At 46.8% G+C, this 27,312-nt stretch overlaps 1 protein-coding gene across 1 annotated transcript in view; it reads left to right on the forward strand.

Moving 5' to 3' along the window:
* Positions 1-27,312, forward strand: part of ZFR2 (zinc finger RNA binding protein 2) — a 290,651-nt gene that overhangs the window by 174,438 nt on the left and 88,901 nt on the right. Inside the window, exon 10 of the mRNA XM_040339314.1 lies at positions 1,832-1,952. Within this exon, the coding sequence (XP_040195248.1) occupies positions 1,832-1,952 (121 nt within the window). The remainder of the gene's footprint in view (positions 1-1,831; positions 1,953-27,312) is intronic.

The raw sequence follows: 27,312 nt of genomic DNA on the forward strand, positions 1-27,312 counted from the left end.
AGTCGATGGCTTTAACGGCATGGCTATTGAAAGCCAGGTACTAAGGAACCAAGGCCTATCGGATTCAGTGATTTCTACCATGCTGAGGGCGCGGACGTCGTCCTCTCGGAAGATTTACCATCGCACGTTAAAGGTCTACATCTGAGGAGATGAAGTGGCATCCGCGTGCTTATTTTTGTTTTACAGGGTCCTGCTGTTTCTACAGTGTAGGGTGGACCAAAAACTTGCCTTAAGTACAGTTTAAGGGGCAGATTTCAGCCTTGGCTGTTTTCTTTCAATGACCCTTGGCGGCTCACTCCCTGGTGTGTACGTTTGTGTAGGGGGTGCGACATGTGGCCCCTCCGTTACCTCCGTGGAACTTGAATCTTGTCCTCTCTTCAGAAACCGCCGTTTGGAGGACATTCGAGAGATTCCCTTACTGACTCTCTCTCAGAAGGTGGCCTTTTTGGCGGCTATTACACCAGTGAGAGGGGTTTCTGAGCTAGCGGCCTGGTCACCCAAGGCCCCCTATTTGATCCTCCACAAGGATAAGGTGCTGCTGTGTCCGCAGCCTTAATTTCTTCCTAAGGTCGTTTCGGCCTTTCACCTCAATGAGGACATTGTACTCCTGTCTTTTTGTGTCCTCGTCCGTCGCACCCCAAAGAAGCTGCGTTGCATTCCTTGGACGTTGTCTGGGCTCTGCGAGTGTACCTGTCTGCTACTGCTCCTTTCCGAAGGTCGGACTCACTGTTTGTTTTTGTTTTTTGGTGGTTGGTCCTATGAAGGGTCTGGCGGGCTTGTCTGCCACCATCTCTAGGTGAATCAGACGGGTCGTGATTCAGGCCTATGCCCTGAAAGGGCTGGCGCCTCCTTTTTCCTGTCACGGCACATTCGACCAGGACAATAGGTGCCTCTTGGGCTTTCCGGCATCAAGCATCTGTTTACTAGGTGTGTAAGGCGGCGACCTGGTCGTCCGTTCACACCTTCACAAAATTTTACAAGGTTGATGTGAGTGCATCTTCAGATGCTTGCTTCGGCTACAAGGTTTTGCAAGCGGCTGTTTAACAGTTGCAACTCCTCCGTTGAGGAGCTCTGGTTGTTTGGGGTGAAGTTGTTTTAATGCTGTTCCCACCACTCGTTTTTGACACTGCTTGGGGACGTCCCTACTTTCAAGATTGCTGCTGTGTCCGTCCATGAACGGAAGAGAAAATAGGATTTTTGTACTCGCCGTACAAAAATCCTTTTCTCTGAGTTCATGGACGGACACAGTACCCACCCCTCTTTTTCTATGTGTGTACTGCTTTTTGACGAACCGAGCTGCTAGATGCAGGGAGAGGGGTTGTACCTAGAGGGACCGCCCCCTGGCCGGTACTGTGCAGTTTTGATGTGTTTTAAACACTTTAACGTGTTTTCTGCCTAGTCCTCTCCTAATAGAAGGCTAATGGCCTATTGTCAAGATTTCTGCTGTGTCCGTCCATGAACTCAGAGAAAAGGATCTTACAGTAAGTACAAAAATCCTATTGTTTCCTGCCAAACAGCTTGTTCCTTGGTTTCACTTAGACACAGCAGGCTTGAAAGCAAAGTAATTTTGCTATGCTTTCCTAAAATAATTCATATTGCTTTGGAAAGAATGTTTATTTGTAAAGCAAACCATGTGTTCAGGTCTGCTGCATGTGTAATAAAAGAATTTACCCTAACCATTCTAGTTTCATTATACCTTTCCCCTCCCAACTCTGTTGTCGCACGTCCCAGGTAAGTAGGTGGGCAAGAGACGGTTGGGAATGTTTACACATACTCTACATGTGTGGCATGATGGAATAAACAGACTCCACTTTTTTTTTTTTCCTTACAGACATTATGAGGACATGTACAGGAGAGAGTTGGAAGAAGAGTATCTGTTTTGGGAATATCAAGAAATGAGACGCATGGAGTTAGAGTGGCACCATATGACACAAAGCAGGCCATCTTACTCGGTAAGAGCAGTGGTCACTTAAAGAAATATGGGGAACGATTTCTGGCCTCCTGATGTTGGCTGTCTGGCTGACTCTTGGGTGTCCTTTTTATGAAAGTGAGATCAGCGGCGATCCAGATTCTCACCGCTGGAGGGGGGGAGAGAGAGGTTTATATTTGTATACTTTATTACAAAATAATTTAATGATTATAAATGTATTTTTCATTTAAAAGAATGGTGTATAGTATATGAATGGAATCCACATATCTAATGCAGATATGTGGATTCCATTCATATACTATACACCATTCACATTTAAATAGGCACATGTATGAGCTTTAAATATTGATAAAAACAATGTTTTTTAATAATTAGGTTAATGTATATTGTTTGGGAATGTAACTTTATTACTTTATTAATATGTGGTGTATGTGTGCTGATTCGTGTATTTTTCACTTCCTCATACTGTAATCCTGCTACATCACGCAAGATTACAGTGAGAGAAGCAGTTCTCAGGAGTTTCCAGCCGTTTGTAGATCGCTCCTCATCTCAACATGAGAACCGATCTAAAAAGTTTTATAAACAGGCACTCAAAAGAAGAACGATCTCCCCTGAGAATGCCTGAGAAATGAAATGCGGTATTTTACCGCACTTTAATAAAAGGACACCTTAGCTACACTACTAAATCAATGACCTACAGGCTGGCTAAACATGCACCCATTCACCTGGTTCAGCAGGGACCAGACAAATTTTGATCAGTGTATGGGCACCCTGATTGTACAGAAGTCAATCTACTGATTGACCTCTATACGACCAGCCTGTTGGGTTTTTCCTGATCAGTGCTAATCATTGTATTCTGATGGTGTGGGAGGCTCCCTGTTAGCACAGTGGGAGGTTCCCTCAACCACATCGAATTGGATTATTTTTTATCTTGCGACTCACTGGTTGAACTTCTGGACTGCTGGGCATGGTCAGCAAAAATCTGATCTTATAACCTCCAAATGCATTGTGCTTCACTGGTGCCAGACAGTGTTGAAAAATCCTTTACAAGCTCTGTATACACATGCAAAAGATACAAAACAAAAACAGAGCGCCCAGAATAATGCAGATAAAATTACCGTATTTGCCGGTGTATAAGGCGACCGGGCGTATAAGACGACCCCCTAATTTTACATTTTTTAAAGATTTTTTGCCTGTACTCGCCGTATAAGACAACCCCCCTTCCAAAGCTTCATATTTCTTCCTTCTGGAGCCGCCTTCTTCTTTCTTGCTGGAGCTGGAGCTGAAGCCAATCACAACGAGCAATGTATTCCATTAATGAATACAAAGCCTGCTTGGATTGGCAGAGGCTGTAACATCATCAGCCCACGCCTCTCTGACTCTTAAAGCCAATCCAAGCAGGCTACTGCATGTGGCCTGCTCGGATTGGCAGAGGTTGTTACTCCAATCTGAGCAGGCTCTGTATTCATTTGAATACATCGCTCACCGGGATTGGCTAAGCGGTACATACTGTATGTAGACAAAGCTACATACAGTATTACCGCACATCCAACAGGCATCCGAGCAGCTGACCCGGCGTATAAGACGACCCCTGCTTTTTGGCCAGTTTTTTTAGGTGTAAAAGGTAGTCTTATACGCCATCAAATACAAAATGTCCCTACACTTTTTTTTTGCATGAATCCAATGAGCGTTCAGCTATACAACTGTATGGTTGATTTGGCATTGCACAGACATCGCATGTGATCATCACAAAGTGCGGGTGCGAATCACAGGCAGTGTCTGTGTTCGCTTCTAGTGTGTACCCGTGCTTAAAAAGCAGATCAGTGAGCTTGTTTACACTTGGGGATGCAGTGGGACAGGGATGTACACTCGCTGTGATACTTTTGCCTTGCAGCCACAGTGCAGCTGACCACCACTGTCATGTTTAACGGGCAATACCGACCCATTCATGTGAATGGGTCAGTGACGCAAAAGCCCTCCACCTAAGTGTATTGCAAGCGGTCGTGACATGGTGTTGTTGCTTTTACAGCATGCCCACATTGCAACCATCTGTCAAAACACCTCTGAAAAGCAACCCAGCATTGTTGCGTGTGTCCTATCCTTTCGGTATTTTAAAACTGTTTACAATTATTCCTTGGACAATGCTGTCACCTGTACCCCGTTCCCTGTATTGGCCTCTGTGCACTAACCTGTCCCTTACAGCTATACAGGTAATACTCGAAAAATTTGAATATCGTGCAAAAGTTAATTTATTTCACGAATGCAACTTAAAAGGTGAAACTAATATATGATATACTCGTTACATGCAAAGCAAGATAGTTCAAGATGTGATTTGGCATAATTGTGGTGATTATGGCTCACAGCTCATGAAAACCCCAAATCCACAATCTCAGAAAATTAGAATATTACATGCAATCAATAAAACTAGGATTGTACATATAACAATATCGGACCTCTGAAAAGTATAAGCATGCATATGTACTCAGTACTTGGTTTGGGACCCTTTTATTTGGGGTTTTCGTGAGCTATAAGCCATAATCATCACAAGTGTGACGAATCACGGCTTGAACTGTCTTGCTTTGCATGTAATAAGTCTAGTTCCACCTTTTTAAGTTGCATTAGTGAAATTAACTTTTGCACGATATTCAAATTTTTCGAGTCTCATCTGTATAGCTAGTTTGAGCACAATTTTTTTTTTTTTTTTTTTTGTTTAGTACATTTTATTTTTTTATTTTAATGGATTTGTCTGCACTGTATAGTAAAATGTGCCTGATTTAGATACCCTAGGCTAAACCTAATTTTGCCGCTCCCCTTGGCTCCACCGCTGACTCTTACCCCTTTTCTCTTCCGTTCATAGACGGACACAGCATCCTTTGACAGTAGGGTTAGGCACCTTCCTTCCAGGAGAGTTTAGGCAGAATTTACAGCACTTAAAGCGTTAACAACCTTTCCTTAGTGCAGCTCCTCCCAGGGGGCGTGGCTCCCCGGGCATAACCCACACCCTGCTCTAGCAGCTCCAGTTTTTTTCTGCCTAACGACAAGAGGTCAGGCACTTCTGGAGTCATGTACTCTGGGGGAAAAAATTCTTGCGTTTTTTTTTTTTTTTTTTCTCTCGCTTTTTTTATTTTTTTTGTTCCTGCATTTTTGAATCCTGAGATTCTTCTATCAACAGCCGACTGGGTGACAGGCTGGGTCTTGACCCTTGTAGTCCTCCCATGTTCAGCCATCGAGCGTGTGCCGGCCCTTAGCTCAGCTTTGGGACGTCCACGACAGGCCCCGTTGCTCCAGGGGCGGCCGGGGAACATTTTTGTTCTAGGGCACACATATGACCGGTCTTTTATGGCTTTGTCACAGTGTGTCTGGCCGACAGCCATGCCGTTTAGCGGACGTTGGATCTGTCTGGGATACCTCAAGATGGTGGCCGCAGGACGGGTAAGTAGTGGCCCCTTGCTCAGGTAAGTGGTCTGGCTGGAATTGTACCCCTGGGAGGTCGACTGAGGGCTTGCCCTGCTTTCCTCTCTCCATTATTTCCTCTCCCTCCTTTCCCATGGGAGTATCGGCTGTGAGGGGGGGTTTTCTGGGGTCTCTTATACTCCTGGGCCTGTGTGCGGAGCGGGGGATGTGTGTTCACTACAGGGGCTATGGTGTGATTTTGTGCTGTGCTTTTTTTGCGGTCGCTGTCTTTTTTTTAAATGCGCAACGGTGGCCATTTTGCCGGAGTCACGCTCTATATAGCTCGGCGGCCATTTTCTTGTGGCCCTGTGCTGTTTTTTACTCATTCGGCGGCCATCTTTGAATTCGTTTGGCCTCGTGTGGCCGTTTTAGCGCTACAAAAAAGACCGCGAATCTGCCTGAGGGAGACACACATCACAGCCGGCTTCTCTACACACCTTGTCCTTCTCTCAGACCGCGCTGCACCAGGAGGTGTGGTGAGTCCCAGGGGCCCCCATACTCTGTAGTAGCAGCCAGGAGGTGTCCAGTGTTTTTTTTTTTTTTTTTTCTGCCTTGCAGTGAGTGTGACACAGCGCTGGGGCATTATGGAGCCTGAACGAGTTACTTCTTCCCTAGCAATGCCTGAGTTAACCCTTGACGCCCCTCCCCCTGCCACATCTGTTGAGGCAATGTCGGCTGTCCTGGAGTCTTTTCTCACCAGGTTTGAAGTGGCTAGTGCCCAGAAGGGGGGTAAAAAGCGCCCCCTCCCTGAGCCTGCTTCTGGGGATGTCTCTGACGCGGACCATGCTATTGCTGCCTCTGGTTCTGTAGTGTCAGAGACTGCGGGTTTAACCCACGCGGACAGTGAGGATGACTCTGCTTCAGGGTCAGTTGCTGACAAGGAATTTGATGGAGCTCTTATTTCTGCGGTGCGTGATACTCTGAAACTTGAGGTGGCGGCGGAGGCACCTGACGTGCCAGTCCTTTTTGGGTTCCGCAAACCGCCACGCACCGCTAAGGTGTTTCCTTGTGTTCCTTATTTGGACAGTATGTTGTACAAGGAATGGGATACACCGCAAAAAGTTTTTACTGTTCCAAAAAACTTTGCAACCCGTTACCCCCTTGAGGAGGACTTCTTAAAGTGGGTCTCTCCTCCGTCAGTGGACCCTCCCGTGTCCAGACTGAGCAAGACCACCACGTTGCCTGTGGAAGGGGCTCCTGCATTTAAGGACCCTGCTGATAGGAGAGTGGAGGCTGTGGCCCGCTCCCTATTCACTGTTGTGGGTTCGGCGGTGAGGCCGGCTCTGGCCAGGACCCTGGTGTCAGACTCTGCCTGAAAGGGCGAAGCTCCTGCTGCAGGAGCTGGAGGAACGGGACGCTCCCGAGTCCTCTAGGGACCTGGCTGAACAATTGTTTCAAGGTCTAAAATTTGTCTGAGTCGGCCATGGACACGATCCCCTTGCTTTCCAGAGCTTCCGCCTATGCGGTGGTATTGCGCCGCCTTGTGTGGCTGAAATGCTGCTCGGCAGACCAGTCCTCTAAGAAGGCTTTGGTGGATTTGCCTTTTAAGGGTGAATGGCTTTTTGGGGCATCCCTGGATGACATTAAGGATGCCACGGGTGGTAAGAGCACACTGCTCCCACAGTCTGGGAAGGGTAAGGAGCCTCGCCGCAAGCAAGGACCCTCCTTTACTACCCAAAGCTTTTTTTTCGTGCGCCCGGCAGGAAAAAGTCTGCAAGGTGCTAAGGCCCCTGCTGCGGGGCAGAACCGCTCCTGGTACCGCAAGCCCAACAAGCCTGCTTCCACATGAAGGTCTGCCCCCGCTCAGGTCTTGGGTGGGGGGCCGGCTTTGCGAATTCGCAGATCGGTGGAGGTCTCTCCTATCCGACCGTTGGGTTTGCGAAGTGGTTGCTTTGGGGTACAAGATAGTTTCTCTTGTCCCCCAAACAGATTTTTTTTCCTTCAAACCTCCAACTTCCTTCGGTTCGCCGGCAGGGCCTGTCGGGGGCTGTCCAGGATCTTCTGGACAGGGGGGTGATGGTGCCTGTTCCCTCGCAGGAACAGTTTCAGGGGTTTTACTCCAACCTGTTCGTGGTCCCCAAGAAGGAAGGGATCCGCCCTATCCTGGACCTCAAGGCCCTCAATTTCTTTGTCAAGGTGCAAAAGTTCAGGATGGAGTCGATTCGCTCAGTGATGGCAGCACTCCATCAGGGGGACTTCATGGCGTCCCTGGATATCATGGACGCATACCTACATGTTCCCATATGCACAAAGCACCAGAGGTTTCTGCGCTTAGCGATCGGAGAGGATCACTTTTAGTTTGTGGCCCTCCTGTTCGGCTTGGCTTCAGCACCGCAAGTTTTCACCAAGGTGCTCGCCCCGATTCTAGCTCTGCTGAGGCAGCGAGGGATCGCTATCGTGGGATATCTGGACTGCCTTCTCCTGAGAGCTTCCTCGGGCTCAGAGTTGGAGGAGGACGTGTCTATCATGTGTCAGACTCTCCAAGAGTTTCGGCTGGCTTCTGAATCTCCAAGTCGGTGTTGGTTCCGTCCCAGAGACTGCAATACCTGGGACTAGTCCTGGACTCCGCGGAGGCGAGAGTGTTCCTCCCGACGGAGAAACTGAAGACCCTGCAATCTGTAGTCAGGCAGTTGTCGACCCAGAAGTGGTCGTCTCTTCGCTTCTGCATGAGAGTTCTGGGTTTGATGGTGGCCTCCTTCGAGGCGGTCCCGTATGCCCAATTCCACACCAGGGAACTACAAAAGGAGATTCTGTCACGTTGGGACAAGCTCCCGTCTTCTCTGGATTACCAGGTTCAGTTGAGCCATCTGGTCAAGTCTTCCCTGGTGTGGTGGCTGACGTCTCCGGTGCTTCGGACCGGGAAGTCTTTTTTGCCGTGCCGCTGGACAGTGGTCACGACGGATGCCAGCCTCTCCGGCTGGGGGGGGGCGTTTGTGGCACTCAGTCAGCCCAGGGGCGCTGGACTCAGGAGTCCCACCTGCCGATCAATATTCTGGATCTCCGAGCAGTCAAGCTGTGCCTTGCCAGGTGGTCCCTGGAGCTGCAGGGCCGACCGGTCAGGATCCAGTCTGACAACGCCACGGCCGTGGTGTACGTCAATCATCAGAGAGGCACAAGGAGCTCAGCTGCAGCGACGGGGGTCGCGCACATCCTTCGGTGGGCCGAAAGGTCCGTGTCGGCTGTGTACATTCCGGGAGTTCAGAATTGGCAAGCTGACTTCCTAAGTCGTACAACTCTGGATCAAGGGGAGTGGTCTCTCCACCCGGAGGTGTTTCAGAGTCTGTGCCGAAAATGGGGCACTTCAGACGTGGACCTTCTAACGTCAGACGCGTTGGTGGCTCCTTGGGGTCACTATCACCTGATTTACGCCTTCCCTCCTCTGAAGCTTCTTCATCGTCTGCTGCGCAGGGTGGAAGCCGAAGGGATTCAAACAATCCTGATCGCCCCAGATTGACCGCACCGCTCCTGGTACGCGGACCTGGTGCGTCTGGTGGCAGACGCCCCCTGGCGTCTACCCCTGAGAGAAGATCTTCTGTCGCAGGGTCTGATCTTCCATCCTGCTTTACAGTCGCTGGCTTTAACGGCGTGGCTGTTGAGAGCCAGGTACTGAAGGACCGAGGCCTGTCGGGCTCGGTGATCTCTACCATGCTGCGCGCACGGAAGTCTACTTCACAAAGGATTTACCATCGTACGTGGAAAGCCTACATCTCTGTGTGAGGAGATGACGTGGCACCCTCGTACATATGTGGTGTCCCGGATTCTGCTGTTTTTACAGCGGGGAGTGGATCAGGCACTCGCCTTCGGTCAAGAGCCAGATTTCTGCTCTGGCTGTTTACATTCAGCGTCCCTTGGCAGCGCACTCCTTGATACGCACGTTTGTGCAGGGGGTCCGCTATGTGGCTCCCCTGGTGCGCCCTCCACTGACCACATGGGACTTGAACTTGGTCCTCTTGGTGCTTCAACAAGCTCCCTTTGAGTACATTCGGAAGATCCCTTTGTTGACTTTGTCACAAAAGGTGGTTTTTCTGGTAGCTATTACCTCGATCAGACGGGTGTCTGAACTGGCGGCCTTGTCCTGCAAGGCCCCCTACTTGGTCATCCATCAGGAAAAGGCGGCGCTGCGTCCGCAGCCCTCCTTTTTTTTTTTTTTTCTTCCAAAGGTCGTTTTGGCCTTTCACATTAATGAGGACATTGTTCTTCCATCCTTATGTCCTCAGCCAAAGAACCCGATGGAGGCCACTTTACATTCCCTAGATGTGGTTCGGGCCCTTCGAGTTTACTTGTCGGCGACGGCTCCGTTCCGGAAGTCGGACTCGCTGTTTGTGTCGGTGTCTGGTCCCAGAAAGGGTCTGGCAGTCTCATCGGCCACCATTTCCAGGTGGATTCGACAGGTTGTGCTTCAGGCCTATGCCCTGAAGGGGCGGGCACCTCCTTTTCGGGTCACAGTGCATTCGACCAGGGCGATCAGGGCCTCTTGGGCTTTCCGACATCAGGCCTCTGTGTTACAGGTGTGTAAGGCAGCGACCTGGTCGTCGGTCCACACTTTTTCAAAGTTTAACAAGGTGGATGTGAGTGCATCTTCGGATGCCTCCTTCGGCCGCAGGGTGTTACAGGCGGCAGTTTCGGGTTGGAGTTCCCCCGTTGAGTAACTCCGGTTTTGTTTGGGTTGAAGCTGGGTTTGCTGTGTTTTTTTTTCCCCACCCCTTGAAATTTTTTTGACACTGCTTGGGGACATCCCTACTGTCAAAGGATTCTGTGTCCGTCTATGAACGGAAAAGAAAATAGGATTTTTGTACTCGCCGTAAAATCCATTTCTCTGAGTTCATAGACGGACACAGCACCCACCCCTCCTTTGTTTGTACTGCTTGTTACGAACTGGGGCTGCTAGAGCAGGGTGTGGGTTATGCCCAGGGAGCCTCGCTCCATGGGAGGAGCGGCACTAAGGAAAGGTTGTTAACGCTTTAAGTGCTGTAAATTCTGCCTAAACTCTCCTGGAAGGAAGGTGCATAACCCTGTCAAAGAATGCTGTGTCAGTCTATGAACTCGGAGAAATGGATTTTACGGTGAGTACAAAAATCCTATTTTCCCTGCCCATGTAAACCCCACCTATTTAATGAAGTGCAAATGCAGCCTACCTCTCCAGCGCCCATCAAATGCAGCCTGCCTCTCCAGCGCTCATCAAATGCATTCTGCCTCTCCAGTGCACAGTCACAGTGCTCCACCTCTGACACTATATGCGAATGGAGCGGCAGCTGCCTGCTGAGACTTGGTTCCTTGCTGAAGAGAGTAGGAAAACCAGTGGCCACACTGGCCCTGATTGCAGCCCTCCTAGCTAGAGGGCTTGGCTCCAGCGCAAAGTAAAGCTGTAGATCTATAACCTGACCTGCTTTTTCACATTAAAAAAAGATTTATATTAAATAAATGACAAACAATAGAAATACAGAAAGCGAGTAATTGTCAAGCACTTGGTTCTCTCTTACAATAAACACTAGACAGAACTTCAACTACATATGGCATCATAAAAAATTTTAAGAACATCATACTGATTGTGACAGTGAGGTGCCCCATCAGTGTGAGAACATTTAAGTGTCACTCAAGGTTCTCATCCAGGCAGGTTTAAGGGCTCCATGGTACATTTACAGGCTCGCAGGGTAAACCCTATGTGCAAATAACGGTTGCAATATTTCATATATAAACAAATGATCAGTGTGATTAACCAAATACCATTAAATAATGTGTATGAACCCTAGAATGGATTCCTATGTGCAACTAACATCAATCAATACAAATCATGTAGGAAGTATCAGTCAAATCATGTAGAAAGTATACTATATATAATGTGTGTATGTTAGAAATATATATATATATATATATATATATATATATATATATATATACTATTATATAATCTGTGTGTGTGTGTGTGTGTGTATATATGTGTGTATATATATATATATATATATATATATATATATATATATATATATATTAGAGGTAGACCGATATGGTGTTTTCTCTGGCCGATGCCGATATTTAGAAATCGGACTGGCCGATTTTTGCGGCTGATATTTTAGGCCGATTTTTCTTTTTCTTTTTCTTTTTTTTTTTTTTCTTCCTTCATTTTAGCAAATCTAGGGTTTATAGGTGGGGAGGTTGTTATTGTTTAGGGTGGAGCGGTGGTGTGCAGCCTATTGGTGTCCACCAGTGCCACCTCATCAATGCACCAGTGCATCCCATCATTGCCCACCAGTGCATCTCACCAGTGTGAAGCTGTGTCAGGGGTCCAATGACTTGTATCTAATTTGTATTATATTTAATCTTTTATGTTCCGGTTACCCCATGGGAAGAATTCTGCTATAGGCTGGGGCGGGCTTCACAGTGACTGATCACTGGGGGAAGCCAATTATAGGCTACCACAGCAATTAGGCTACCACAGCAATTAGGTTACCGGGCCTGGATCTCTCGGGGAGACCCTGTTCTCTGTGCTGGGAGGGCGTCACACAAGGGAGAACCACATATGTGCAGCCCCACATAAAAAAGCCAGTGCAGTGAGGCGCCGCATATATGTGTTGCGTCACCATGAAGGGGGTTAAGGTATTAAAATAAATATATATATATATATATATATATATATATATATATATATATATATATATCCCTCGCAGGGGTATTCAGTACTTCAGTCCTGCTACCAAAATAAATGATTTTCAGCCCTCCTGGCTTATAAACGCAGCTCTCCAGCTCAGGCCTTATGCTTTAGGGCCTTGGTCTGTCTCCCACAGCCCGGACGCTTAGCACCTCTGTGCGGACAGCAAGTAGCCTCGTGCTACACTGGCTCTCACGTCTCTCTCCTAGGTGAAGCCCTCCTGACACCCAGACCTCCTGTCTACAGGGTGGAGTCGTCTCCAACTGGGAGCCTAGAGCCTTGGTCTGGTGATTAATTAAAGCCCATAACACAGCTGACTCATTAGTGCACTGGCTGTTTGTGAGACCTGGATCAAGACAGGGTACTGCCCTGCTACAATATATATAATTTAATCAAAGCAATATGACAAGTGCCAAGTCCCAGTAAAATTGTGCAATCTTCCACATAGTGCCTTGTGCGTTTCTTCACATATTGATTTCCTCTTCTGTGCCACAAATTCACCATGTGTGTGATAAGGGTCCCTACTCACCAGATGTAGTTGACCCTCTTGTCATATGACAGAGGAGTCAAAAATTGCTTTGGTGGTCTCACAGACCTGTGATCACCTCAGGAGTTCACCAGTATCCTTTTCCTACAACTGATTATCGTGGCATGTGCAGTTGATTATGTAGAAAACTGATAGGACGGATCCTATCAGTTGAAAAGTTCCAGTTGAAAACAATCTGTAGCTGATTACATACAATAAAAAATGAAACGATTAAAAATATAGGAATCCCAATGACCAACAGAAGCCGCGGGCCGCTAGACTCCAGCGTGCTTTCCAGCTGTTTGGGTCTACTAACCAACTTGACCCATTTCATCAACACGTAACGTCTTCAGAAGTCGGAAGACGCGGTGCGTGCCTCTGCCATTTATTACACCTCCTCTTCAGCGTTACTGCCTCAACATCTTGTACCTTTAGTTTTATGAATATCATGTGGAAAAATATATGGACCAGTTGAAACAACAAATGAGACATTGATAGGAAGTAATTAAGGGATAAACCCAGGAAAGAAGCAGATCACAAGCTATCTTGTATTACTAATTAGAATAAACACTATAGAGAAAACATTGGCCAATCTTAATGAGGGACAGAAACCCAGTGGCCACTGGGAGGAGGATAACGTCTGGACCAACAATCCATTTTCTGAATTTATCGTCTATTTTGGCCGATATATTGATGACCTATGGAGTGGAGGTCCGGATGTGTTTCCCCTCTTTTGTGGCCTGCTGCAATGCCGGCACTTTTGGCTTGTCCCTTTACACATGTACTTGATTCTCAAGAACTTGTATTTCTGGACTTAGTGCTGACTCACAATCAAAATAGAATTGTTACCAAAAATCACGTCAAGCCCACCAGTGGCAATTCCCATCTCCATTTTAAAAGTTGTTACTGTCTCGCATAGAAACGTAACATTCTCAGTGGACAATTCAATAGACTGAGAAGGAACTGTTCGAGGGTGGAGGATTATGTTGAACAGGGTACAATGATGACAAAAAAGTTTGAAAAAAAGGAGTACCAACGAGAGCTAATTTAAAGATGTGTTTCTGTCCCACATGAATCCCCCCTCCAGAAAGAAGGTTATGAAACGGGAGTCAAATAACAATTATACCGTTCGATTTGTGTCAACTTTTAATGACAAGTTTAACCACTTGAGACCCGCGCTATTGACAAGACGTCAACAGCGCGGCTCTCAAGTGCCAAGTGGACGTCTTTTAAAGTGCATTACCCGCGCGCCTCTGGGGGGCGCGCAGCGGGTAAACACTGTCCCGGCGCATCGCTGAAGAGCCGATGCGTGTACCTGGCGGCCGCGATGTCCACCGGGTACACGCGATCGTCGGTAACACAGCAGGGACGTGGAGCTCTGTGTGTAAACACAGAGCTCCACGTGCTGTCAGAGGAGAGGAGACCGATCTGTGTCCCTTGTACATAGGGACACAGCATCGGTCACCCCCCTCCCCCCACACAGTTGGAACACACCCAGGATACACATTTAACCCCTTCCTCACCCCCTAGTGTTAACCCCTTCCGCGTTTTTATAGCACTGATCGCTGTATAAATGTGAATGGTCACAAATTTGTGTCAAGTGTCCGATAAGTCCGCAATATCGCAGTCCCAATAAAAAATGCAGATCGCCGCCATTACTAGTAAAAAAAAATAATAATAAAAAAAAATCATAATTCTGTTCCCCATTTTGTAGGCGCTATAACTTTTGCGCAAACCAGTCGCTTATTGCAATTTTTTTTCTCTCAAGCGTCTTCCAGGACAGCCCATGAGACCTAGGGCTCCTCCTACCAGGACAGGAAACGCGTTAACCCCCACCAGATAAAAGGGCGGTCCTCCAGGCCCCATGCCAGTATTGGTGTTTCCTCCGGACGGGGGGTAACATGTTTCAAGGAACCTGGTCCCCTAGGTCTCATGAGCAGGGGCTCTAATGGCTGTTCAGGGGTATGTGCTAATTTTAACTAACCTCCGTGTCATGTGCAGTGTCCACTGGAGAGGTGGTAATCTGCGGCTCTTTTTCTCTGTGCCTGGAGAGGGTCAGGACCGGGATGGCGTCGGGCCCCTAGCGTCATAGCGCAAGCTGCAGCCGTTTGGTGGTGACAGGTCCCGCACACAGCATGGCTGTCTCGTGCTGGGATTCCAGGAAGTCACTGGCGCTGGAGGGGCGGAGCTTCTGCGCTCCAAGCTGGCCCATAGGAAGATCCGGAGGGGTCTCTTCCGGGTCGTATGACATCATCATCGGGCGCCGGAGACGCGGTTCCAGTCTCCAAAACGGCGCGAAAAAGTAGCTTTAAATGGCTGGCTGGTGATCGCTGGTAGAAGCAGCACAGGCTGTTAGAAAACCAGTCGGGCGGCATGGATTCTCCTGCAGTTCCTTCTCAGGCAGATGCAGTCTCCAACACCAGCACCTCTCAGGTAAGCTTTAAAGCGGGGGTTCACCCTTAGAGGGCACTTTTCCCCCTTAGATTCCTGCTCGTTATTACTAGGGGAATCGGCTATTTATTTAAAAATAGGTGCAGTACTTACCCGTTTACGAGACGCATCCTCTCCGTCGCTTCCGGGTATGGGCTTCGGGAATGGGCGTTCCTTCTTGATTGACAGGTTTCCGAGAGGCTTCCGACGGTCGCATCCATCGCGTCACGATTTTCCGAAAGAAGCCGAACGTCGGTGCGCAGGCGCAGTATAGAGCCGCACCGACGTTCGGCTTCTTTTGGCTACGAGTGACGCGATGGATGCGACCGTCGGAAGCCTCTCGGAAGACTGTCAATCAAGAAGGAACGCCCGCTCCCGAAGACCATACCCGGAAGCGACGGAAGAAGATGCAGCTCGAAAACGGGTAAGTACTGCACCTATTTTAATACAAATAGCCGATTCCCCTAGACCGAACGAGCAGGAATCTAGGGGAAGAAAAAAAAATTTTTTAGAAATGGGTGAACTCCCGCTTTAAGTATGGACTTTTTTCGCTATCCTGATGAGTGTCCCCCCCCCCCCCCCCCCTCATCATAGGATTTGGTGTTAGGGGACACATTTTCCCTTCTCCTGCACTTGGTGATGGAGTATTTATTTGTGGTTTGTTACTTTTTGGGGGTTATTTATTTTATGTCTTTCAGGGCAAGACCCAGGACAAATCCCAAGCGCAGCCACATAAGAGAAAGTGTGCGGTAACAAACTGAGCTCCACTTGGAGCAAAGCAGTTTGTCGCACATGTATAGATGCTTTAGTGAAGGATGACCCAGTGACCTCATGTCAAAAAATGTTGACTTCGGTCAGAGATGAGCTTGCTTCTACTTTTGGTTCATTTAGAAATCTAATTGACAAAATGCAGGCTCCCCAACAGGGTACATCTTCAAAAAGAAAGGCTTCAGTTGCTAGCACCCCACAGGTGAGCGTAGAGAGTGAAGACTCTGAGGCTGAAGCCAAATCTACCCATTCTTCTCCGGAAGACTCGGGGTATTCTTCTCCGGAAGACTCAGGGTCAGATACAGAGCCTAGGGATAGAGTATCCTCTAAGGGCTCAAGGTTTAAACTGTCTTTAGAAGATGTGGATAACTTGTTAAAAGCCATCTATACTACCCTTGAAATGGAGGAGGAGGAGGAGGAGGTACAAATGTCCAAACATGACCTTATGTACAAAGGGTTGCACAAAAAGAAAAGTAAAAACTTTCCAGTGCACGATTCCCTCGATACGATCAAACTGGAGTGGGAGAATCCAGAGAGAAAACCTTTCTTTTCTGGTAACCTAAAAAGACAGTTTCCATTTGATGAGGACGCAGCGCTACCGTGGAACAAGAACCCTAAGTTGGACGCTCCTCTTTCAAAGGTTTTAAAAAGTTCGGACCTAGCGTTTGATATGGGTACGCTTAAGGATCCTATGGACAAAAAATGTAATGTCCTCCTTCATAGAGCTTGGGATTCAGCTATGGGGAATCTCAAACCAGCTTTAGCTTCCACTTGTGTAGCCAGAAATTTGGAGGAATGGCTTACACAAATCCAAACCCATCTTTTGGCAGGTACTTCTAGTGAAGAGATTTTAAAAGCCGTTCCTCTCCTGTTTAGTGCTGTGGGTTTTTTGGCTGATTCTTCTGCAGAATCAGTAAGGATGACAGCCAGGACTTCAGCTTTAGTGAACTCGGCCAGAAGAAGTGTTTGGCTTAAAACATGGTCTGGGGATGCAGCATCTAAATTGAGATTATGTGTGCTGCCCCTGACCGGGGATCATCTTTTTGGCCCAGGTCTGCAGGAGGCTCTGGAACGTACGGTCAATAGGAAAAAGGCCTTTCCAGAAAAGAAAGCAGACGAAGAAAAAAAAATTCGTGGCCAAAACAAAGGCCTTCCATGGCAACAGGGTCCTAAAGAAAAGGACAATAGGCACAAGAAACATTGGACCGGATACAAAGGCAAGGGTAGAGGAGGTGTTTTTTATTTAACACACCTCAGCAGCCCGCCAAACCACAATGACCAGCTTCTGCCAGTGGGGGGAAGATTGAAGGCCTTTCTCCCACAATGGGCAGCCGTCACCTCAAGTCCCTTCATCCTGGATCTGGTGGCAAATGGGTACAGACTAGAATTTTCCTGCCAGCCACCAGAACGTCTCTTGATCACCTCTCCTCCCAAAGATCGGGAGAAAGCAAGAGCTCTGGGTCTCCAAGGAGATTTGTTAGACCAGAAAGTCCTGATTCCTGTTCCCCGGTCAGATCTGAACAAAGGGTTTTATTCCCACATTTTTGTCTTTAGAAAGCCGTCAGGGAAGTATCGGCTCATTCTGAATCTTCGATCTCTAAATCGATCAATCAGGTACAAGCACTTCAGGATGGAGACAGTGTTCTCTATCAAGAATCTGCTTTACCCAAATTGTTTTATGGCCACGTTGGATCTAAGGGATGCTTACCTACATGTCCCGATCCACCCGGCATTCCAGAAATTCCTGAGAATAGCGGTAAAAATGGGAATGGAAATCAGGCACTTTCAATTTCAGGCCCTCCCCTTCGGTCTGTCCTCATCCCCGCGTATCTTCACAAAGGTATTGGGGGAGGCGCCGGCTCCACTAAGGTTAAAGGCGATAACTATCATCCCTTACCTGGACGACCTATTAATAGTGGCAGAATCCCACCAAAAATTACTAGCAGATCTCCAGACTGTACTAGACTTCAGTCCCTGGGCTGGCTGATAAACAGGGAAAAGTCTTCCCTAGATCCAGCCCAGAAGGTGAAGTACCTGGGTTACGACTTTTGCTCAGTAGTCCAAAAAGTTTTTCTCCCAGAGGAGAAGGTCTCCAAGATGGTGTCAGCCTTACAGACCAATCAGTTGGTCTCGCTGAGGGAAATTTCAAGGACGGTAGGTCTCATGACCTCGTGTTTCCCTGCGTTACCATGGGCAAGGTTCCATCAGAGACCATTGCAGAGATTCCTTCTGGAAAATTGGGATGGGGACGCCAGGTCCCTAGAGTCAAGTTTGGTTACCTACCAAGGTAAAAAGAAGTTTGTGGTGGTGGAGACAGAATCTGCACCAAACAAAAGGCCTGCCATGGTCCATCTCGATATCCAAGAGGGTCACGACAGATGCAAGCGCCTGGGGATGGGGAGCCCACCTCAAAGATCAGGTCGCACAGGGGAAATGGTCCTCGAAAGAAGCAAGAGCTTCATCGAACCAGAGGGAGCTGCTAGCGGTTCACAGAGCCCTGCAAGCCTTTCAATCGGAGATCAGGGGTCACAATCTCCAGATTCTGTCAGACAACATTGCGACAGTGGCGTACCTCAACAAACAAGGAGGCACGAGGAGTCGAATTCTTCAAGGAATAGCACAAGAAATTTTGTCTTGGGCAGAAGTAAATCTAGGATCAATTTCAGCAGTGCACCTGAAGGGGACACAAAACAGTCTGGCAGACTACCTCAGTTGCCACAGGGTGGAGCGAGACAATTGGTCGCTTCATCCAGAAGTCTTTTCGGAGATCACCAACAAATGGGGTTGTCCCGAAGCAGATCTGTTCGCAAATCAGGACAACCGCAAGACAGAGGAGTTCTTTTCTCTAAACCCAGAGGATCGATCACTGGGGATAGATGCCCTGGTGAATCCGTGGCCCTTCGACCTTTGCTATGCCTTTCCGCCAATCAGACTCATTCCGGAAGTACTCCGGAAGTTTCTCCTAGAGGAGACCGACCTTATTTTGATCGCCCCCTTCTGGCCCAAGAGGTCATGGTTTTCCCTGCTACAGTCTCTGGTCTCGGAGCCTCCACTGAGACTTCAGAACAGAGAGGACTTGTTGTCGCAGGGTCCAGTGTCACACCCACAGGTGGTTTCCTTAAGCTTGACAGCTTGGTATCTGAAGAGAAGATACTGAAGGCTCAGGGGTTTTCGGACAAGGTGATCAAAACCTTGATAAATTGCAGAAAACCAGTCACTAGAGCCATTTATTCCAAAGTTTGGAAAAAGTTTAATTCATGGTTGTCTGAAAACCAAAGATCAACGCATGATGTTCCTTCTATTTTGGAATTTTTTCAAGAGGGTGTCGACAAGGGTCTTTCAGTTAGTACCTTGAAGGTGCAGGCGGCGGCTATCGGCGTTTTCCTCCAGCAGTTTTCTCTTTTGGAAAATCCCATGGTAGCTAGATTCTTTAAATCCATTTCAAGGGCCAGGCCAGTAGTGGTAAGAAGTTGTCCAACTTGGGACCTATCCCTGGTACTTCAAACTCTGGTAGAGTTTCCTTTTGAGCCTTTAGAGGATATTTACTTACCTTAAAAACTATTTTTTTAGTAGCTATTACCTCAGCTCGTAGAGTAAGCGAGTTACAGGCCTTATCAGTGAGGGAGCCTTTCCTCACGATTCTGGAGGATCGAGTTGTATTAAAAACTGATCCAGGTTTTTTGCCTAAGGTAGCTAGTACATTTCACAGATCACATGACATTGTACTGCCATCTTGTAGTTCACCACAGGGTGATCAGGAAAATAAATTTAGTTTTTTTGGATGTAAGAAGAACCCTTCTTGCATATCTAGAGGTCACCAAGACCTTCAGGAAGACAGACGCTTTATTTGTCCTTTTTTCAGGTACACACAAGGGTAAAGGTGCATCTAAAGCCAAATTGGCTAGATGGATTAAGCAGGCCATCTCAGAATCCTATAAAATCAGAGAGGTTCCCACACCTTTTGTTACAGCGCATTCAACAAGGGCTTTGGCTGCGTCTTGGGCTGAGAGGGCTGGTGCTTCACCGTAACAAATCTGTTAAAGCTGCCACATGGTCCAGTTACTCAACCTTTATTAAGCATTATTGCCTGGATCTGCTATCCGCTCAAGAACAGGCGTTTGGTCCAAAGGTCCTTCAGGCAGTTGTCCCACCCTAGACTGGTAAGTTCTGGCTCATCGTCTCATGGGCTGTCCTGGAAGACGCTTGAGAGAAAAGCTGAGTTGGGCTTACCGGTAACTCCTTTTCTGAGAGTCTTCCAGGACAGCCGTATTCCCACCCGGTTTTGTTGTATGGAAGTTATGTGTTTTAATGCATATGTTTTTCAGGGTAGTCCTACGGTTCTCGAAGACTGGCATGGGGCCTGGAGGACCGCCCTTTTATCTGGTGGGGGTTAACGTGTTTCCTGTCCTGGTAGGAGGAGCCCTAGGTCTCATGGGCTGTCCTGGAAGACTCTCAGAAAAGGAGTTACCGGTAAGCCTAACTCAGCTTTTTTTTTTTTTTACAAAAATACGCATCGGCCTTAACTGAGAAAAAAACGTTTTTTTAAAAAAAATTGGGATATTTATTATAGCAACAAGTAAAAAAATATATATTTTTTAAATTGTCGCCCTTTTTTTTGTTTATAGCGCAAAAAATAAAAACCGCAGAGGTGATCAAATACCACCAAAATAAAGCTCTATTTGTGGGGGGAAAAAGGACGTAAATTTTGTATGGGAGCCACGTCGCACGACCGCGCAAATGTCAGTTAAAGCGACGCAGTGCCGGAAGCTGAAATTTCGCCTGGGCACGAAGGGGGTTTATGTGCCCAGTAAGCAAGTGGTTAAGTCAGTTTCTAAAATAATTAAATGATAAAATAATAATCGTACTGGATCAGACTAGTTGGATAAGACGGTCCATCCTCGGAGCAATAAGGGAGTAAACTGTTGCTTTTTATCTGGCAGTGAAGGTCATCATAGACTGGAAACTTTGGGGTTGATTTACTAAAGGGAAATCCACTCTGAACTACAAGTGCATTTGTAAGTGTAATTGCTGTAAATCTGAGGGAAAGCTCTAAAATTGGGGGAAGATCTGCTGATTTTCATCATCGTCATGTGCAAGCAAAAATGCTATTTTTTATTTTCCTTGCATGTTCCCCTCAGATCTACAGCGACTGAACTTTCAAGTGCACTTGCAGTGCAAAGTGGATTTGCCTTTTGTAAATAACCCCCTTTGTGTCTAATGTCTTTGCGTTACTCTGGTCGGTTTTCCTGGGTTATTTCCAGCACAAATTCTGCATTTCTCAACAGTCTTGAGAGGATAAACCATTTAGCCTTTTAATATTTCTCTCCATTGCCTTAGGGCCTTAACTGAGAAAAAAAACGTTTTTTTAAAAAAAATTGGGATATTTATTATAGCAACAAGTAAAAAAATATATATTTTTAAATTGTCGCCCTTTTTTTTGTTTATAGCGCAAAAAATAAAAACCGCAGAGGTGATCAAATACCACCAAAATAAAGCTCTATTTGTGGGGGGAAAAAGGACGTAAATTTTGTATGGGAGCCACGTCGCACGACCGCGCAAATGTCAGTTAAAGCGACGCAGTGCCGGAAGCTGAAATTTCGCCTGGGCACGAAGGGGGTTTATGTGCCCAGTAAGCAAGTGGTTAAGTCAGTTTCTAAAATAATTAAATGATAAAATAATAATCGTACTGGATCAGACTAGTTGGATAAGACGGTCCATCCTCGGAGCAATAAGGGAGTAAACTGTTGCTTTTTATCTGGCAGTGAAGGTCATCATAGACTGGAAACTTTGGGGTTGATTTACTAAAGGGAAATCCACTCTGAACTACAAGTGCATTTGTAAGTGTAATTGCTGTAAATCTGAGGGAAAGCTCTAAAATTGGGGGAAGATCTGCTGATTTTCATCATCGTCATGTGCAAGCAAAAATGCTATTTTTTATTTTCCTTGCATGTTCCCCTCAGATCTACAGCGACTGAACTTTCAAGTGCACTTGCAGTGCAAAGTGGATTTGCCTTTTGTAAATAACCCCCTTTGTGTCTAATGTCTTTGCGTTACTCTGGTCGGTTTTCCTGGGTTATTTCCAGCACAAATTCTGCATTTCTCAACAGTCTTGAGAGGATAAACCATTTAGCCTTTTAATATTTCTCTCCATTGCCTTAGGGCCTACATGAACCCTACATGGGCTAGTTGCACTATCATCATCTCCGTTTGAGGTGGGACACATTCCATTTTCCTTGCACAAGAGTCCATCTTGATCCTTCTTTGCTCCGTCCCTTTCCATGGTTACATTACAATCAGGTGCAGATTCTTGCAATTTCTTAATCGGTTCTTTTACTTTCTGTATTTGTTCTCCCCTTTTTTTTCCTTCAATCTTTTACAGGCTTCTTCTTTTTTGCAAAATCAGTAATTAACCACTTGACCACTGGGCACTTAAAACCCCTTCCTAACCAGATACATTTTCAGCTTTCGGTGCTCACAATTTGAATGACAATTACTCAGTCTTACAACACTGTACCCATATGAAATTTCTTTCCTTTTTTTTTCCCACACAAATAGAGCTTTCTTTTGGTGGTATTTAATCACTGTTGGGTTTTTTATTTTTTGTGCTATAAAAGAAAAAAGACTGAAAATTCGGTAACAAAAATTACTAATTTTTGTTCGCTTCTGTTAAATTTAGCAAATACGTAATTTTTTTTTTCATAAATTTTGGCCACAATTTATACTGCTACATATCTTTGGTAAACATATGTACAAATTGGTGTATATTATTTGGTCTTTGTCAACAAGCTATGGTGCCAATATCTGAAAATCACACCTGAAGTACTGACGACCTCATCTCATTTCTTGAGACCCTAACATGCCAGAAAAGTTCAAATACCCCCAAATGATACTTTTTTGGAAAGACATTCCAAGGTATTTAGAAAAAGGCACGGCAAGTTTTTTGAAGTTGTCATTTTTTCCCCATAATTCTTTGCAAAATCGAGATGTTTTTTCCCCCCACAAAATTGTCATATTAGCAGGTTATTTCTCACACACAGCATATGCATACCACAAATTACACCCCAATACACATTCTGCTATTACACCCGAGTATGGCGATACCACATGTGTGAGAGTTTTACACAGCATGGCCACATAGAGGCCCAACATGCAGCTTCAGGCGTTCTGGAGCACCCAGGCCAATTCTGACATTTCTTTCCTACATGTAAAAAAATCATCATTTATTTGCTAGAAAATTACATAGTACCCCAAAACACTATATATGCTTTTTTTAGCAAATACCCTAGAGAATACAATGGCAGTCATTACAACTTTTTATCTTGCACAGTATTTGCGCAGCAATTTTTCGAACGCGGTTTTAATAGAAAAACAGTTTTGCGCTTAAAAAAAACAAAAAAAAAAAGCCCAATGTTTTTGCATAATATGAAAGATGAAGTTGCGCCGAGTAAATGGATACCTAACATGTCACCCTTCAAAATTGCACATGCTCGTGGAATGGCGCCAAACTTCGCTACTTAAAAATCCCCATAGGCCCTGCTTTAATTTTTTTTATTTGTTACATGTTTTGAGTTGCAGAGGATGTCTATTGTTCGTTTTACTTTTTTTTTAGTTTGACAAAAAAAAAATACAGTTTTTGATCACTTTTATTCCTATTATAAGGAATGTAAGCAGCTTGACAGGTCCTCTTTTTTTAGTGAGATGTGGGGTCAATAAGACCCCACCTCTCACCTTTAGGCTGGGAAGCCTGAAATAAAAAAAATAAAAGTAAAAAAATTATCCTGGCTTTGATCGTAGCGGTGATTCGGTAGAAGCGCGGGAGGGGGGGGAGGACGTCCCCTCTCGCCTACCGTAAGAATGATCAAGCGGCGGAACAGCCGATATGATTATTCTTATGGTGTAGGGAATCGCTGTCTGAAAAAGCTGATATCTGAATGATTCCTGTAGCTGCACCCATCATTCAGATATATATTTCTAGCACATAGCATGTATATACAAAAAATTACACCCCAAAATATATTCTCCTACTCCTGTTACACTCGTGTACACCCTGGGACACAGAGGACACTCCCGTTCAGCCGCCCGATATTCCTAGACACTTTACAACATGGTTGCCAAGCTGGGGATTTGCTCCATTGAGTACTTATTGTGCAGGGTATATTCCTCCTGCCTTTTTGCTGCTTGTTGTGATGTCTGCTGTCCCGGTGGGCCCCAGGCCCACCTATTTTAGTGGAGCACAGCCGTTATGCGGCTCCCCCTGTGATGCCCCATTTCAAGTCTGCGATTTATAGTATGACCGTATGGTCACTGTGACGGTAGTAGAATGATATCCCGTCAAACATTCCCTTCTTCCCATAAAGAAAGTCCCCCAATATTCCACGAGGCGGAATATTCCTGGAATCGCCCAATAAGCCACACATGAGCCAAGCTTACTGCTGGAACAAGACACTTTAATGGTACAAAACCTAGCTTATATGTAGTTACAACTGTTACAATGACAATCTCCGCCCCCCCCCCCCCTCTCACACAGTGGGGGCTCCCATACAGATTATAGGCAGACACTTCGGCGCCGACTCTGAAGACACATTTCTTTAGATAATGACATCAGTGAAGTTAATTACTAGTTGTAACAGAATACGTTATCTAGACAGCTTGGCCCTGCATATAGAAGAGGTAATTGCCACAATGAAGCAATCAGAATAATTAACATGAGACACTTATCTAATCATTAAGCCTGACGATACAATACACACATGAAATCACCTTTTACCTCTAACACACACAGCATTACTAGCAGGGAGAATTAAACTGAAGCATATCCTTCACAATGGCCCCCCTTTTTCTCCCTGCTCCGGCAACCCGGTTGGACCTTTCCCGGTCCAGTAGGGTTGACAGGTTCAGAGCTTTTAGTCCGAGGTTAACTCCGTTCGGCGTAACTGACCTCCCTTGGCAACAGCTTCCGACTCGGGTATGCCACCGGGTCGTCAGATCACACGCCGGTCAGTCCCCAAGTCTTTGTGCGATCTGCAGAGTCACCAGAAGTCAGTGTGAAGACGGCGAATGGGTCTGTGCGCCGCCGTCTAGGTGTCCCGCTATGGTAGGGGGCAGGTTATGGCTCTGAAGTGACAATCGCAGGAGATTCATAAAAAGAAAAAATTATATTTGTTGGGGGGGGGGGGTTGGGTCAGTGCCCCATAGGGTCAGCCACCCCCTGCTCCCTCCGCAGCCGCCGGTTCTCCTCTTTGAGCTTCTCCAGCTCCATCTCCAGTTCATGGAGCTTGGGGGGGTCAGCCTGCTGTGACCTCAGGCGGTTGTTCTCCTCCTCCATGCGGCTTATGCACTCCTCCAGCTCCATGTACTCACGGATCAGCTCCTGCTTGCTCATGTCCTGCAGGCTCTCCACGTGGTACTTCATCATCAGGAACTGGGTGGTGGTGTAAGGGGCCACCGGTTGGCCCTTGGCGAACATCTCGGCCCGCATCTGGGACGCCCGCTGCGACTCCCTCTCCTCCAGTCGCTTCTTCTCCTCCCAGGTCAGCTTGTTATACGGCTTCCAGGACCTCTTCTTCTTGGAGGGTAGCCGGCGGTGCCTCTTTCTGCCCAGCTCCCTCCAGGGCCCCTCCGGCTCATGGCTGTCGCCCACCTGGCTGTCTCTTAATCCCCGGGCGGTTTTTCCGTTACCCATGACCAGCTGACCATGGTGTTCTCTGTTGTCCGTAATAACAGATTGTACCATGAGGGCTTCGTAAGGGGTGCCCAATGGTTCTTCCTGACCCAGCTCCTGGGGATCCCAAGCCGAGTCTACACAATGGGCTGCTGCTGGTGGGCGGTACCCAGGTTGAGACCAATTTGACCTGGTGTTGTCGTTCATGGGGCAATTCTGCTGGAAACTGACCCAGCTGTTTGCACCGGAAGCAGCGTTGTTTGTTGTCCTCCTGGCGTGGATAGCGAAGGCTAGATGTCACCGGTCTGTTAGGAGGTTGGTATCTAGCGGTTGGTGGGTGTGAGGGCACCGTTGGTTGTGGAGGTTGTACCCGTGGTGCGACCTGGTTCATCTTGTGAGTATCCGCATATTCATCCGCCAACTTAGCGGCCTCTGGTAGAGTCATGGGCCTGCGATCTCTCACCCAGTCTTTGACATCCGTCTGGATGTGATTGTAAAATTGCTCCAGGAGCATTAGTTGCAAAATGTCCTCTGTGGTGGTGGCCTGGCTGCTGTTAACCCAGTTAGAGGCCGACAGGGATAACTGGCATGCCCATACCGCGTAAGAGTCTTTTGTGGTTTTGCGTGAGTCCCTGAACTTCTGTCGGTGGGACTCTGGGGTTACTGCATAACGAGTCAGGAGTACTTCTTTAACCCGGGCGTAGCTATGGATATCCTGATCTGGCACGGTCCGGAAAGCATCAGAAGCTTTGCCTGACAGTTTGCCTGACATAATTGGAACCCACTCTCCTCTAGCTATTCGGTGCAGGTTACATTGTCGCTCAAAATTTGCCAGGTAGTTATCAATTTCAGTCTTTTTCATCAAAAGCTTTAAAAGCGCTAAACTTAATCTTCCTTGTGTCTGCTGTGCTGTACTCGCTGTTCGGAAAATGTGCGGCTGCTTGTTGGACTGCTGCCAGTTTTAACTGTAGCTCTGCGTTTACGAACAGGTCAATCACTTTCAGCACCACATCCGCTGTTGGGTTCGGACCGAACCATGCTAGCTTCTCTCTCATTACTTTGTTGGCTGGCGATTCCTCCTCCTGAATCACTGGTGTCTCCATCTCTTGTACTGCTGGCGTTGCTGCAACCAAGTTCTCCTGGTCTAGCTCCATTAATTCTGCTATGATGACCCGCTTGGTTTTGTTGCTAGCAATCCTTCCACGAACTTCTAGTAGTTCTTCTAGTGTCTGCTTGGAATCCGGGTGTAAAGGAGAGTAGGGAAAATCCCGCCGCTGCCAACCAGTTGTGACGGTAGTAGAATGATATCCCAGTCAAACATTCCCTTCTTCCCATAAAGAATGTCCCCCAATATTCCATGAGGGGGAATATTCCTGGAATCGCCCAATAAGCCACACATGAGCCAAGCTTACTGCTGGAACAAGACACTTTAATGGTACAAAACCTAGCTTATATGTAGTTACAACTGTTACAATGACAATCTCCGCCCCCCCCTCACACAGTGGAGGCTCCCATACAGATTATAGGCAGACACTTCGGCGCCGACTCTGAAGACACATTTCTTTAGATAATGACATCAGTGAAGTTAATTACTAGTTGTAACAGAATACGTTATCTAGACAGATTGGCCCCGCATATAGAAGAGGTAATTGCCACAATGAAGCAATCAGAATAATTAACATGAGCCACTTATCCAATCATTAAGCCTGACGATACAATACACACATGAAATCACCTTTTACCTCGAACACACACAGCATTACTAGCAGGGATTATTAAACTGAAGCATATCCTTCACAGTCACTATAAGATCCTTTTTGAAAATCTATGGACAAGCTCTTTATGATCTTGTGACATCATTTGCTATATACGCCTTATGGATGCATCCACTGGAGGAC

Source organism: Rana temporaria, chromosome 1 (genome assembly GCF_905171775.1).
Source record: "Rana temporaria chromosome 1, aRanTem1.1, whole genome shotgun sequence".
Classification (NCBI taxonomy): domain Eukaryota; kingdom Metazoa; phylum Chordata; class Amphibia; order Anura; family Ranidae; genus Rana; species Rana temporaria.